At 59.4% G+C, this 15269-nt stretch overlaps 1 protein-coding gene across 1 annotated transcript in view; it reads right to left on the bottom strand.

Annotated features, from left to right (window-relative positions):
* The window catches only part of LAMC3 (laminin subunit gamma 3), a 57127-nt gene that overhangs the window by 22230 nt on the left and 19628 nt on the right, over nucleotides 1-15269 (bottom strand). Inside the window, exons 4-12 of the mRNA XM_040481197.1 lie at nucleotides 14171-14337; nucleotides 12018-12206; nucleotides 11815-11932; nucleotides 10031-10129; nucleotides 7301-7437; nucleotides 5341-5451; nucleotides 3256-3448; nucleotides 2962-3080; nucleotides 2820-2870 (exon numbers count right to left, since the gene is read on the bottom strand). Of these exons, the coding sequence (XP_040337131.1) occupies nucleotides 2820-2870; nucleotides 2962-3080; nucleotides 3256-3448; nucleotides 5341-5451; nucleotides 7301-7437; nucleotides 10031-10129; nucleotides 11815-11932; nucleotides 12018-12206; nucleotides 14171-14337 (1184 nt within the window). The remainder of the gene's footprint in view (nucleotides 1-2819; nucleotides 2871-2961; nucleotides 3081-3255; nucleotides 3449-5340; nucleotides 5452-7300; nucleotides 7438-10030; nucleotides 10130-11814; nucleotides 11933-12017; nucleotides 12207-14170; nucleotides 14338-15269) is intronic.

The raw sequence follows: 15269 nt of genomic DNA, 5'->3' as shown, positions 1-15269 counted from the left end.
CACACACACACACACACACACACACACACACACACACACACACACACGTAAGACCGTGCATGCAGAAAGATGTGGATGAATACAGCCCAGAGCGTCATTCAGCCTGCGGCTGGGCAGGCGGGGAGAGGGAGGGTCAGTACGTCCACCTGCCGCTCCAATTCACCCCAGCACCCAGTGCGGGCCTGGCCTAAGCAGGTGCTTCGTAAACATCTGTTAACGAAGGCTGAGTGACAGAAGGAAGCGGGAGAAGCTGCTGGAAAGAGTGGAAATGAAACGCCTCCGAGGAGCCTCAGCAGGGCGACCTGGGGAGTAGGGAGGCTTTGGGGAGCGTGGGCAAGGCTGATGGGGACAGAGCTCCAAAGAGAAAGAGGGGGCTGAGGCAGGAAGGGCCGGCTTATAACCCCCGAGTCTGACTTGAAGGGGCCCGGGGAAAGCTGGCCATTTAAGCGAAGCGTTCTCTAAAGGAGCCAGTCACTTCCCCGCCCTAGAAGGAAATCTGTGGCTGTTCTGGTCATCACAATGATGGGGAGACAAGGGTCAGGGGTATTAGACATCCTGACATGAGCAGAAGCCCCCCGTGACTTTCAGAGGTCTTGCTGGATGCTGAAAAGGCAGGGAAACACCTCCGCAAACATCTGAACCCCGACTCCCACTCCATTTTACACACGAGCACAAGGCATTTTTGAACGGTGTAGGTGCATATCGGATTGTCTAGCCATGCGGGTACCCTGAACGCGGGGGGAACCCCGGGCTTTGTCGTGCTCAGAGTTTTTCACCGCTTGGGAAAATCGTGCCCCCTAGTGGCCCCCCAGCTCTTGAAGTCTGTCGCCAGTGTGCACCCCGTCCGTGCTCTGGTCCCCCTCTGTGACTGCCCTGCTCACAGTGATGTGACAAATAGTCCCATTTAGTGATGACTTCAAAATGACACACACAAAGGGTTTTAAGGAACAAAGGTCAGTCCTATTCGGATGGATGTCTGAAACTTGGGTTTCACAGCTTCACCCACAAATGGACGGTTACTCTGCCAACGTGTTTTTCCCGTAACGCAACAACGAAAGCGCCAAGGCTAAGTCAACCTTCTAGAAGAACCGCATCGACCAAGCCAGCACTAGTCACAATTTCCCTGCTCGCTGCCTCTGCAGATGCCTTCTGAGCTTCAGTTGCTCCAAAACCCACAGTTATTCACCACAGTGGGGGCAACTCTGATTACCTCATTATGTCCTCCAGTATGGTCACGGCTGAGCACCGACACTCTGGAATTCAATGATTGTTTTTGTACATCGTTTACTTTCTTTTTATTTACTCTGTCTGTTACAACTAGGATACTACACTGGTTTGGAAACATTGTGTCTGTGTAAGTTATGATATCTATCAAAATTTCATCTCTAGGGGCGCCTGGGTGGCTCAGTCGGTTATGCGTCCGACTTCGGCTCGGGTCACGATCTCGCGGTCCGTGAGTTCGAGCCCCGCGTCGGGCTCTGGGCTGATGGCTCAGAGCCTGGAGCCTGCTTCCGATTCTGTGTCTCCCTCTCTCTCTGCCCCTCCCCCATTCATGCTCTGTCTCTCTCTGTCCCAAAAATAAATAAATGTTAAAAAAAAAATTTAAATTTCATCTCTAAATGGTAAAGGGGTGTTGTATGTGAAACACCTGTTTTGATTTTCTTTTTAAAGTTTATTTATTTATTTTGAGAGAGAGAGAGTGAGAGAGTGAGCAGGGTAGGGGCAGAGAGAGAGGGAGAATCCCAAGCAGGCTCCACACTGTCAGCATGTAGCCCAACACAGGGCTTGAACCCATGAGCCTTGAGATCACGACCTGAACCGAAATAAAGAGTTGGATGCTCGGGGCGCCTGGGAGGCTCAGTCGGTTAAGCGTCCGACTTTGGCTCAGGTCATGATCTCACGGTTCGTGGGTTCGAGCCCTGCGTCGGGCTCTGTGCTGACAGCTCGAAGCCTGGAGCCTGTTTCGGATTCTGTCTCCCTCTCTCTCTCTGCTCCTCCCCTGCTTGTGCTCTGTCTCTCAAAAATAAATAAATGTTAAAAAAAAAAAATTGGACACTTAACCTACTGAGTCACCAAGACACCCCTCAAATTCCTGTCCTAAAAAGGGGCACAGAGGATGCCTCGTCTAGGCATATACAGGTATGGGGGGGGGTGGAGAGGAGAAAGTATATTAAGGAGCGCCCGGGTGGCTCAGTCGGTGAAGCATCCGACTTCAGTTCAGGTCATGGTCTCACGGTTCATGAGTTCGAGCCCCATGTCGGGCTCTGTGCTGACAGCTCAGAGCCTGGAGCCTGCTTCGGATTCCATCGCTCTCTCTCTCTCTCTCTCTCTCTCTCTCTGCCCCTCCCCTGCGCTCACGCTCTCTCAAAAAATGAATAAACTTAAAAAAAATTAAAAGAAAGTACCTTAAGAAGAGTGGGGGGGAGCCAGGAACAGTCTGCAAGGATGATCACCATGTGGCCAGGGTGAGAGGTGGTGAGAAATCTCTCTGGAAGCAGCGTCATGACCCAGCTCCCCCGAGAAGGTTTAGAAACCCCGATCCGCTCTCAGGGTGACTTAGGTGCGATACCACCAATGACCAGCAGGAGGAGCCAACTCTGGGATCCGCGCCTGTCCCTGAGACCAGCGCCCACAGAGGACCCTCAAAGGTCCCTCCTCCTGGCAATAATGGCAGACTCTGCCCTGGAGTGACTACGCCCCACAGCTCTTGGCTGCTTCGTGGCCACACACCTGTCTCTTAGAACTGGTCATCCTCAGCCCCACCCCCAACTTGTTCAGCCCCTGCCTCTGTCCTCAGCACCCACCCTCCCAGTCCTTACCAGTTCCACGACCTTCAGCCAGTGTCCTACTTCTCTGACCTTCAGACGTCTCTGTGGCAAAACGGGGATGCTAAGTGTCTGCTAGGCATGAGGGTGCCCCGGGGCCCGGCGGGTGAGGAGGGCCGTCCCCATCATTACTGACCGGAAGGGCTTGCGCTCTGGCCGCCGGCCTGGATGCGCAGAGCCGTCAGATTGGCGAGCAGCTGCTGGAAGTGGAAGGGGGGCAGCGGAGGGGCCGCGTCCTCAGAGGTCTCCTGCAACCTGGCAGGGGTGGGGGACAAACGGGAACCTGAGGCCGGGGGCAGGTGGTACCAAGGAGCCCCCAGCTTGGAGAGCGGGGAAGGCCCCAGACCACAGGAGGATCCGAGTGTGCCCAGACCTCAGGGACCACCCCGAATGCCCGACCCCACCTCCCAGGACTCCGCAAGGCACTTACTGGAATGTGAGCTGGGCCTCCCCCGGCTGCCCAGCATCCCGGGGGCCCGACAGGCTGGAGGGTCGTAGAGTCAGGGCCAGGCCCGCCCCTTCCAGCCTCAGCCGCACGGGGAGTGGGGAGCCCCCGGGGGGGACCCAGAAGGTCAGTGTGATGGGCTGTCCGTAGCTGAACCGCTGGTCTCCCAGGAATTTCTCTGACGACAAGAGAAGAAGGCTTCGACGTCTGTACTTAATTACCTTGGTTTCAAATGTCTACGGTATATTGACTTTATTGACAATTAAACATTCAAACAAGGTAAAAACGACAGAAGGGGAAAATCGAAGGCCTCCCGGCATACCAGATGCCGAGGGTGGCCTCCCACACCTTCCCTGTAGGCCGGCTTCACGCGCCTGTGACCTTGCAGTAACACAGGGCCCCACGGCCGGCATAGTGCTCCGCTGTCATTGCCTTGAGCTCTGGCTTTATAAGTAAAGTCCGAGGGGACGGCGGAGTCGATCTGGGAGCAGGGCGGATACCGAACACACACACACACACACACACACACACACACACACACACGACACGCACAGTGGGGGACACCCGGCCACCCGTTGACAAGCCATGCTCGCGACGACACCCCACGAGCAGACTCTGGCGGCCCCGTGCCCGTGGGAGCTGAGCGTGAGGCTCAGAGCAAGTTACAAGGCCAGCATGCTGCACGTGGCCCCAAGGCCACGCTTTCCACCAGAGTCACAACATGCTCGGAGCAGAAAGAAGGCGGCGGCAGTCTAAGAGATAACGGAGGGCCCAGCTTTCGAACTTGCGCCGTTTCTCTGGGTCCTCTGACTGCTCAGGCTGGGAAACGGCCACGCGGCAGGAGAGGGCACATCGGGACGTGCCCGGCTCTGTCCCCCTTCGGTCCTTCTGCACTTGGGAGTCAGCCGGAGGTACAGCATGTTGGTAGACCGTGTGCGTATCAGGAAGTGAAATAAAAATAGTTGACTCCGTCCACCTGCACTGTGCCCGGCACTCGGCACAGAACCCAGCAAGTGCTTCCTGAGTGAATAACTTTTTCTTCAATGTGTCAACAAAGCAGCCGCGGAATAGCGGGTGTTTTGTGTTCTTGGGGCTCTGAGCTTGGGGCACCTGCCCCAGGACGGGGCCTCAGGCCCCCTGTGACTTCTGCTTCCTGGCTGGGCACCGTGTCCACAGAGCGGCTCAGACATCTGGGCACCATCTCTCTGGCCCTTCTTGGAGAGGGAGGTCAAGGGCACGACTGGGTTGGGGGAGCCAGCGGACCGGGAATCTGGCCGCAAGACAACTAAGAATGGACACCTGGATCCCGGTTCCAGGTCTGGTACAGTTTCCAGGAAACCAAAATTGCCCTATTTGGTGAGGGGCGGTTCAGAATAATCGAGAATGATTCTGCAGGAATCCCGTGACCTCGGGAAGAGCGTTCAGTGGCCTGGCAGGGTGAGAGACGGATGGGAAGTGTACAGGTATTTCTGGGAAGGAGCCTGGTGGCAAGGCCTTGATGAGAAAGCCGGGGTGGGGGGGGGGGGATGCTCCGGCAGACCCCGCAGGGTACGTGGTTGGCGCAAAATGGCCCCCAAAGGTACTCATGCCCCGAGCCAAGAAATCTGTGAATATGTCCCATGTCATGGCACTTAAGGGGCAATGAAGACCACATATGGAATTAAGGCTGTTGATCAGCCGGCCTTTGAGGGGAGAGATTATCTTGGATCAGGCGCCCGAGCCCGGTGTAATCCTCAAGTCCCTAACACATGGAAGAGGGGGGCAGAAAAGCTGCAACAGGGAGACCGGATGCTTCTGGAGATGGAGGGGTGGGTGGGGGCCACAAGCCGAAGGATGTGAGCGGCCTCCAGAAGCTGCAGAAGGCAAGGGACCAGACTCTCCCCTGGGGTCCCGGGAGCGCAGCCCCGTGGATGCCGTGATTTTAGCTCCCTGAGACCCATTTCAGACTTCTGACCCCCCAGACCACTGGAGAATAAGTTTGCGCTGTTTTTAGCCACCGGGCAGGTGGTGATTTGCCACAGTAGGAAATGAACACGGGGCAGCCCTGCCCCTGCCTGTGACTGCAGGTACCTGGTAGCGTGAGCTCCTCCTCGCCTTCTGGATTCAGGAGCAGCCCCCTTGGGCTCCACTGCGCGGGATGCTCTGGGCCCCCCACACTTCCGGCCCGCCAGCCCTCGGCTCCTGGGTAGCAGACACACGCGCCCGCGTGAGGCTCTGGAGGGTGGCCTCCACACTTTCCCACCTCACACCCTTCCTGGGGTCCCACGGGTGGCCCCTAGAGGCCTGAGCACAGCCTGAGTCAACTGGCCCGGGGGGACGAGAGACTGTTGTAGAGACAGGCCGGCAGGGGGTGGGGGGTGGCGAGAGCCAGCTGCTGCTGGCAAATGCTGCCCACAGCCGGCCGCTCAGGCCCCCATCCCAGAGTCCGGACGGGGGTCTCGGGGTGGGAGGTAGCCCCAGGAGAAGGGAGAAAGCTCAGGGTGCCGAGCCTGTTTAGGGCAAAGTCAGACCTCCGGGCCTGCCTTGCCCCTTCAGTGGGTTCTGAACACAGCACGAAGACGGTCCGGAGACCCCAGCACGGGGCACTGGGACACTGGAGCCATCTCTAACGGTACTGAACTTGACCTCAACTTCAGGTCTTCGGAGAACTCCCTCACCCACGACCTCACCGCCCTTGTCCTTCGAGGTGCGTGTGTCATCAGCCCCACCGCACCAAGGGGTGCCACCCGGTCAGGAAGTGGTCGAGCCAGGATGAGAGCCCAGACCTTCCGGTCCCCAGTCCCGTCCACCCTCCCTCTGGCGGCGGCAGTGCACCAAGCCTAGTGTGGCACGTAGCAAATGGCCTTAAAAATTGCTGTCTCGGGGCGCCTGGGTGGCGCAGTCGGTTAAGCGTCCGACTTCGGCGAGGTCACGATCTCGCGGTCCGTGAGTTCGAGCCCCGCGTCAGGCTCTGGGCTGATGGCTCGGAGCCTGGAGCCTGTTTCCGATTCTGTGTCTCCCTCTCTCTCTGCCCCTCCCCCGTTCATGCTCTGTCTCTCTCTGTCCCAAAAAATAAATAAACGTTGAAAAAAAAAATTAAAAAAAAAAAATTGCTGTCTCCATTTCTAAGACAGAAGTTAGCCATATAAACGACCCACGTAGAGAAAAGCACTTTGAGGGCCTCAGTTGTTTTCCCCAAGGCCAGCCCCACGCGGAGCCCGGCTCCGTCCTGCTTTCTGCGCGAGCCTCCAGCAGAGGGCGCACTGCCCCCGCGTCTGGGGCGCCCCAGAGCCAGCGCTTGAGGTTCTAGCCCAGCTGGGGGAGCTGCAGGGGTTGCGGGGGGGGGGGGGGGGGGCTGGGGGGCGCGGAGGGGGGCCCCGGGGGCGGGGGGGGGGGCGCCCCCCTCTGTGGGGTGCAGCAAGGGTCCCCGTAGGCCGTGATTGAATGCCGAGCCCCACTGCTCTCCTGCTCCAAAGACGCACAGGCACCACCTGGAGTTGGGGACCCAGGGCACCACGGCACCTCTGGACTCTGCACCTGGACAGAAGGCCTGCCCCAAACTCAGGAGCTGACAAACCCGGGTGCCAACAATTAAATTCTGTGACATACCTTTTCCGGGCCTCGGCTGCCCCATCTGTAAAATGGGAATGAGAGTACCGACCTACCTTCCAGGGAATCCATAGGTTCCATGCATGCAAAGAGCTCAGCACAGTGCCTGGCATTCGTCAAGTGCTCATAAATAGAGTCCAGGGGACCGAGTGTGAATCCCCAGCAGACTGATTGGAAATCCCCGCCCGGGATCCAAAGGCTGCCGCCTACCCAGCTCCCAGCCCTGCTAGAGGCTGGGTAAACGGCAGGGGCGAGGGAGGGAGCCAAGGGGTACGGGAGGTACTGGGGAGCGCTGAGGGGCACAGAGGGGCCTCGGGGAGGCCGCCCCCTCCTTCCCATACACCACAGCAGGATCTCCCCAGAGCAGGACCGCCTGCCTCCCACCCTTGGTGCAGAGCCGACCTCTTGGAGGTTGCTGTGGACCACGGGGAGCACTTCTTACCCTGGCGGAGGTCGGAGAGGATGTGGTGCTCCCGAAACTGGGCAGCGGCCGAGCACACCTTGGAGTGGCCAAAGCAGAAACAGCTGCTGCAGCCGGCTGGGTTATGGGGCTGCAGGTTGAACGTCCCTGGACGGCATCTGGAAGGAGGCAGGACGTGCCGGGGGTGGGGGTGGTGGGGGTGGGGAGGGGAGCAAATGAGTCAGGGAGGTCTGGGGGATCCCAGCTAGACTGACCTGAGTCGGAGTCACTGGGGAGACTTAAAAAACACATTTTTTTTTTTTTTCAGATTTCCAAGAGTTGCAAAGATCACGCAGAGAGCGTTCCTGTGGCCTTGTCACCGGCTTTCCCCAATGTCAACCTCTGACATGGCCGGTGTACATGTGACCAGGCCACGGAATTCACATGAGCGAATGCTGTTTACTGAACTCCAGGCTTTATTAGGATTTCTGCCCCCTTTTCCACTCCTGTCGGTTTTCTGCCCCGGACCCGATCCAGGACATGGCGTCTCCTCTGGTCTATGCCAGCTTCTCGGGATTTCTCGTCTTTTAGCACCTTGCCACTTTTGAAGAGCAGTGGACAGATGCTTGGTAGAACGCCCCTCAGTTCAGGTTTCTCTGATTAGAAACCCGATTAGACTGGGGGCCATGGGTTTGGGGAAGAAACAGAGAGGAGGTGTCCTTCCCATCACATCGCACTGGGGTAAGTGATGCCCACGTGACATCACCGGTAACGTTACCCTTCACCACCCGGTCAAGGTGCTGCCTGCCCCGCTCCCGCGCCCCAAAACTGCCACACGCTTGCCGTTAGAAGGAAGTCACTAAATCCAGCCCGCGGTGCAGAGCAGAGGAATTAAGCTCCATCCCCTGGAGGGCGGAGTATTAAAGAATTGTGCACACAGACTGAAACCACCGCAGTAATTCACAAATATTTTGAGAGGGAGGTATTTGGGGTTATGCAAACGTCCCGTTTCTCCTTAAAATCCTGCCCACTGAATTCGGTGGCTCTCGTCTACAGCGACCGTTACTGTGAAATCTGAACTGATTTTGTATTTCCGTCATTCTTTCCACAACTATTATTTGGAATTCTTTTGCAAGGAAGGTTTGTCCCTTCGTCCCGGTGTATTTATTTTTTCCCTCATCTGTGGGTATATCGGTGTGGATTTTCGTAGATATTTATTTTATTCTTGGGGTTATAATCCAATACTGTCGTTATTTATTTAGTTCAAATCTTTCCAGCTTTGGCATGGATCTTTCAGGTTGGTACTCGTGATCTTTTTTTAACGTTTTTACTTCTTTTTGAGAGAGAGAGACAGAGCATGGGGGGGGGGTGCAGAGAGAGCAGGAGACACAGAATCAAAAGCAGGCTCCAGGCTCTGTGCTCTCAGGGCAGAGTCCGGCACAGGGCTTGATCCCATGAACCATCAGACCATGTCCTGAGCTGAAATCAAGAATTGGATGCTTAACCCACTGAGCTACCCAGGCGTCCCCTGGTTTAGTTTTGTTTGTTTTCATTTTTTTTTTTTTTCTTAATTAAGCACTTTCGTGCTTTCTGTTACAAGACACAAGCTTTCTGGGCTCATCTTGCATTTTCCCTACCCCAGCTCTAGATCAGCCGCTTCTCCAAGGAGTCCTGGAGAACTATTTCGGATTCCCAGTTGGCACCCTGGGGGCTCTGTTTGAGCTGGCCAGGGCAGAGGTATCAGATTCATAAGAAGCAGTCGATGGCCCCGGATGTCTAGCCAGCTCCGAGGAACACATCTCATCAAGCTGCCCCGTTTAAGTGAGGCTCAGAGGCACCTCATCCGCAAGGTGCAAGGCAGTGGGGCAGAGAACCCCGGTGGGGTCTGGTTCCCCGACTCCACCCTGCCTCCCTGCGTGAGGGATCTCAGAGAAGGAAGTCCCAGCAGATAGCCCAGCTTCCACCCCAGGGCCTACAGGCCACACGTGGGCAAGGTGAGGGGGGCGGCCTGGGGCTGACCAAGGCAAGTCAAGGCCAGGCCCAGCTTCTTCCTGAACCAGCAGGGGCCCAGCACAGACTAACAGGACTCGAATCCACAATATAATACTGTCAGGGGCTTTACACACAGGGCCTGCGGCCAGAGAATCAGAGCCCCAGACAGACCCTGCGCTGGCTGCGAAGGGCTTCAGAGGTCAGGGCCGAAGCCAGGAAGGGGACATTCATCTGCCATTGCTCAGGGCTTGAAGACCCCCAGAACACACTAGAGAGGAAGTTTAAGAACTGTGTGGCTCTGAAAAAGCAATTTCGGCTCACTGAGCTTTGGCAACCAAGCTTGAATCTCAGCTCAATTGGTAGGAGCCTCCTGGAGCAGGACGGAGAGGATTCTGAGGTTACGGTAGGGCTCATGGTAAAGACTGCTGTGCCCCACTCGTGATGCCTGCCCTGGGTGTGAGACGGGAAGGCTATGGTACGAGTCCAAGGTATTTGCTATCCTTGGATTGGTTCATCTCTCCTATGCTTTCCAGCTCTTTTCATTTGAAGATGTAAAAAAAAAAAAAAAAAAAAAAAATGGCTATCACAGCCTTTAGTCATCAGCGGTAGCGGGTCAAAGTATAAACAGCGTCAGAAGCTTTAGAGAACTTCCAGGGTGGCAGACCCGTGGCGCTCCAGGAAGGCTGCTGGGCGATGAGGATGCCCGGGTCCGTATGGACCACGCCCCCCCGCTCCTCCACCACGAGCCCAGCAGGCTTATGACCGAATCGGCTCGCCCACCTGTCACACTGCTTGCCTTCCACGTTCTCCTTGCAGGGGCAGCGTCCACTGTGCGGGTCACAGGTGCCCAGGCTGCCGGCAGGATTGCAGGTGCAGGGTCTGCCAAAGAGACAGGACGGTGGGAGCGAGTCCGGAGTGAGAGTAGCCCATCCTCCTTGGAATTTCCCCATCGCTCCCCATCCCCTAGAGGACCGGGAGGCAGGCTCGCCCAAGAGCCTGCGCCTGGCTATACTGTTCCCACCTTGCTGAAGAAGTGACCCGTCCCCTCACCTGGAGAGTGGTCCATCTGCCTACCCGTCCTCTCATCCATCCGTGCATTCTTCCAACCACCTAGCTGTTTATTCATCTTTCCAGCCTTCTATCCGTTGGCCTAGCCCCCTACTCATGCAACCTTCCTTCTTCCCTCCCTTCCATCCTTTAATCTATCCTTCTATCCACCCTTCCTTCCTTCCTTCCATCCATCCACTATCTGACAAGACATGGCTCCTGCGCTCATAGAGCCTACAGCCCAGTGAGGATGAACAAGCCAACAGATAGGTGCTGTGCTCTGACACGTTCTATGGAGAAGATGTACAAGAGGCTGCAGGTGCACCAAGGAGGTGCTTGGGGTAGGGACAGGAGGACAGGTAGAGGAAAGCCTTCCAGGGGGAGGGACACCTCAGCTGGGGACTGAAGAAAGTGTAGGGGTCTGCTAGACACAGGCCAGTGAGAGGCAGGGGGTGTGGAGAGAAGAATGCTCTGGGCTAGGAGCATGTGCAAAGGTCCAGAGGCCAGAGAAACACGGGGGAAGCACGCAACTCCCACCTAAGGGCCAGATTTGTGCCTAGAACAGCTGAGTATTTTGTGAGGCATCCGAGACTCCCCATATGACTCCCGATGTATTTCCACCGCCTTTCAGATATATAAGGAGACTGCTTCAACCAAAGCCAAGTTCATTTTGAAGTGCTTCTGAATTTGTAAGAGCTTTATTTTTCCGGTCGTGGGTGCTTCTCAGTCAAGTGGTGGTCAGTGTGTCAGACCCCTCTTCCAAGGTCCAGACCCCAGTGGTCCCCTGCCTGTCTCTCTCTTGGATACCCCACCAGCGTTGTGCTCTTCCCACCTCTTCCCACCGCGTTGTGCTCCCCGTGTCGTGAACGGCCTCCCTCCACCTAGGTGCCTGGGGACCCAGCCTTCATCCCGCCTTCCTCTCCTGCTCCCCGGTGACCACCTCCTGCCACGTCTGCCTTCCGAGGGGCTCTGGGATCTGTCCGGGTCTCTTCCGCTCCCTCTCCGTGACCAAGCCTTCGTGCACGCTGCCACGCTTCCCAGCTGTTCCTGCTGCAGCCTCTGCCCCGGCCCCCAACCTCGTCCCACCCCTGCTTCACGTCCGTCCACACTCCTCCCGAGGTCCCCCCCGGAACCGTCCTCCCGCCCTGTACCACGCACTCAGAGGCTCTGCACATGCTTTTCTTCTGCCTGGCACACCCGCCCCCGCCTCTCAGGTCTCACACTGGAACTCAGTGCCTCGCACGGGAAGCCTGCCCTTGACCCCCAAGACCGGCGGGGCTTCCCTGGGACCCACACCCTGTCTCCCGTTCTCCCGGGACTGGGTGCCTGTAGTCCTCACCTGGGACTGGACTGGCTGCAGAGTCAAGAATGTGAAGGAGTGAAGGACAGAGGCGTGGAAGGGAGCAGGGAAGGACAGCTCATATCCCCTTCCCCCTGCTTCCTGGCACTCGGTCCCAATCTGCGCACCGCCCCGTGCCCTGCTGGGCCGTGCACACCCGCTCCCCCGGCCCCCTCACCGGCAGCCTCCCTCACTGAGTGAGTGGAACCCGGGCAGGCAGCGGTCACACTTCCAGCCTGTGACGGTGGCCTTGCAGGCACAGGTGCCTGAGTCATCGCACTGGAGACGTAGCGAACCTGGGGGAGCAAGGGCTCGGGGCAGTGGGGGCTCGAACCGGGCGGCGGGGGGAGGAGTGGGGGCTGGGCGGCGGGGCCCGCTCACCTGCCGGGTGGCAGTCACAGGGCTGGCACGGCGTCCGGGGGCTCCAGCGATAGAAGTCCTCCTGGCAGCGCTCGCAGTGCGGCCCGGCCGTGTGGTTCCGGCAGTGCAGGCAGCGGCCGCCGTGGCCCGTACCGCGGAAGAGGTCCCAGTCGAACACACACTCCTCAGAGTGGCCGCTACAATTGCAAGCTGTGGGCAGGGGGCGGGGGGGCAGGGGGCTGTGCGTGAGTGGGCGGGGCCCCGGGGGGCGGGGTCTGTGGCAGTCAGCCGCCCTGTGATGAAAGAGCCAGCAGCTGGAGGCAGGTCAAGCTTGATCAAGGGTATGGAGACCAGTCGACTGATCTTCCCAAACCGGACCCTCAAGAACAAAGGGGGCACCAAGACGGAGGACCCTGCCGGGAAAGCCAGGATGTACAGTCCCCAGCCGCTCTTCACGGCTGGCCCCCTTCTGGAGTGGCAGCGTGGCTCCCTCCAGGATGTCTTGCGGATCCTCTCAGCCCTAATGATCGCGCGGACGTGGTTCCCAGTGGCCACGAGGTCGCGCAGATGCACGGAAAAGACAGGCTACCCCTCCTTCGCGCATTGATTCAGTTTTCTAAAGGAGAGCGTACGAAGGATCGCTTCGTCTCGACTCCCGTGGTGAGCCCAGCGCGGGGGGTGGGGGGGGGGCAGCTCCCGCATCGTCCTAACCGCTGTTCGACGGGGACCAGATGCCTCGAGCAAGTGAAAATCTTACAGGTGCAGGGAGGCTCCGGGAGCTGAAAGGAGGGACCCCACGGGCTGTCCTGGGGGGTGGGACGAGACCTCCGGGAAGAGGTCACGGCCGAGCTGAATCTGAGGGCTGGCAGGAAGGGGCTGGCTGGGTGAGGGAGGGGACAGTCCCGGGCGGTAGGTGAGGCCGGGGGATAAACTGAGGATGGCCAGAGATCTGCCCGGTGCAGGGGTGCTGGCATGTCACGCGACGGGCAGCACAAGGGGACAGGCAGTGGTGCAGGGGCAGCTGTGAGGTCAAGAGGTCAGCAGAGCATGATCCGGGGAGGCCAGGCGGCCACGGTCAGTGGACTTCACTTGCAGCAAGGCAGGCTCTGGGAGGGTTACACAGGAGCTGGGGAGCAGAGAAGCTGGAGCTTCGGGCCCAGAGTTGGGGTGGGAGGGGTGATGGGGCTTGGACCAGGCTGCGTAGAAAGACACAATCAGGTGGGCTAGAGGGTCAGGGATGAGGCCGAGCTCAGGGCGGCCTGCACTGGGCGGTGGGGGGGTCAGGTCTGAAGTCCCCGGCTTCCAGGCTGCTGGCAGAGAGGACGAGGACACGGCAGGAGAAGTGGTCTGGCTTTTTGTGTCCCCACCATGGAGACAGACTCGGGCTCAGAACGGGGGAGCCGGCCGGCACGGCTTCCTTTGGCCCCAGGGAGGACTCCTTGGTGGAGTGAGGGCAGGTGAGCCCAGGCCAGTGAGGGCAGCAGAAACCTAGCAGGGCCAGTGGCCCCTGGGAAGCTCCTGCAGCCAGTGCCCTGTTCCTGGACCAGGCCGTCCCCTCCCCGCCCCAGCTCCGGCAGCCCCAGGATGGCCAGCTCCGCACAGAGGGCCTGAAGCAACTCAGATGACTCTCTGGGAGGCAGGGCAGGGCTTGGGGACAGGGGGAAGCTGGGATGGGCCGGCCTGCCGGGCGGGGACGGACTGTGATGGGTCGTCCCAAGCAGGCCGTGGGCAGCCCCGCGTCCCTGGAGAAGGTGGGACGGCCCCATCGTCTCCAGCCTGTCCCTGAGGTTAGGCGGACAGAGCCACATCACACGGGGACTGAGACATCAAAGGCTGCCTGGGGGGGCCGTGGGAGAGGCTGGGGGGCAGGTCGGCGCCCCCCTCTCACCCCCCCCCCCCCCCAGGACCCGGGGCCTTCTGGCTTTGATCAGCAGCTGCGGCTAGAGCAGCTGAAACAAAGGCACAGTCGGGGGGCCTCCCAGCCCTCTGACCGCAGCCTCTACTGGGGGATTTGGTCTGGGGGAGGGCCGAGGAACAAACGTCCCCTCCAGCTCTCTCCCAGCCTCCCCTGATCCCCGCCGGGACGCAGGGACGTGGGGGCTGGTGTCCGGAGCAGCCCCCACTGCGGGGTCTCGGGGAGTCTGTGCCGCGGCCCAAAGCCCCAGGACACTCACGCACACACTCGTTGGCGGCCTCAGCGGTGCCCCGGGCCCACGGGCGGTCCTGGAAGAAGGGCAGGCAGCGCTCGCAGTCGACGCCCGTGGTGTTGTGCTGGCACCTGCAGGCCAGCCGGCCCGCCTCCTCGGGCCCGCACTCGCTGGCATGCCCGTGGCACTGGCACCTGGGGACACACGGGGCACGGGGTCCAGAAACGGCGGAAGGCAAGGGGTTCACCGCCAGGCATTCGGGTGAGCCCCCGGTCCCGTGCTCAGTGACGGAGCTTGAAGGAACCTCGGCCGCGTGCCCGGGGTCGACAGTAACGGAGGGCTGACGGCACGCAGACGAACCCCTTCCACCCGCTTTTATTACCCCCATTTAACAGATGGGGGAACCGAGGCACAGGCCACGAAGTCACGGACGCTAAGCAGCAGAGGCGGAATGGGAGCCCTGTCCTACGGGTGCAGACTCCGGGCTCCTGGACGCCACACCGTGGCCACTTGGTGGCTCCCATAAGCTGTGTTCCACGCTCTGCCCTCAGTGGGTATGAAGAAATCGCCGACCACTGCTCGCACCCCCAGTGTTTTGTTTTGTTTGTTTTGTTTTTACTTTGGGGACACAGGGCGTGGGACGGGCACCGGGCATTGTTTCCTCCATGGGAGCCCAGGGGAGGCAGGTAACGGCCCAGCATTTCTGGCGGGGGTGACGTGGATACGAGTCTCGAGAGACAAGGATCCTCAGTCTTGGGACAAGAGACCCCCCACGTCCCCACGGGGGTCCGCAGACACCGCCCTCCCCCATGAAGCTCTCGGACTCCAAGGGAAGGAGTGAGATTCCTGTAGGCCGTTGTGGGTGGGATGCCGCTGGCCCACCTGCCCCCCGGCCAGCTGCAGGCCCGAGGGTGGCAGCTGGGACCCAGATGTTCTCTGGCCTGAAGCCCCCTGACAGCAGGCGCCGGAGCTCGCCACCGCCCGCCATCCTTGGAGAGCCCCTCCCCCGGGGTGGTTTGACCCGAATCAAGTGCAGGGGTGACGGGGGAGGAGGAACAGGGGGGCCCTCCCGGACACCCCCACTGCCCCTTCGCTCCCAGCCCAGCCCTGCACAGGCCGGGGGGGG

This window comes from Herpailurus yagouaroundi, unplaced genomic scaffold, assembly GCF_014898765.1.
Source record: "Herpailurus yagouaroundi ecotype Mexico unplaced genomic scaffold, PumYag 160, whole genome shotgun sequence".
Classification (NCBI taxonomy): domain Eukaryota; kingdom Metazoa; phylum Chordata; class Mammalia; order Carnivora; family Felidae; genus Herpailurus; species Herpailurus yagouaroundi.
Note: the sequence above shows the minus strand (reverse complement) of the source record. Positions and strands in the feature narration are given on the sequence as shown.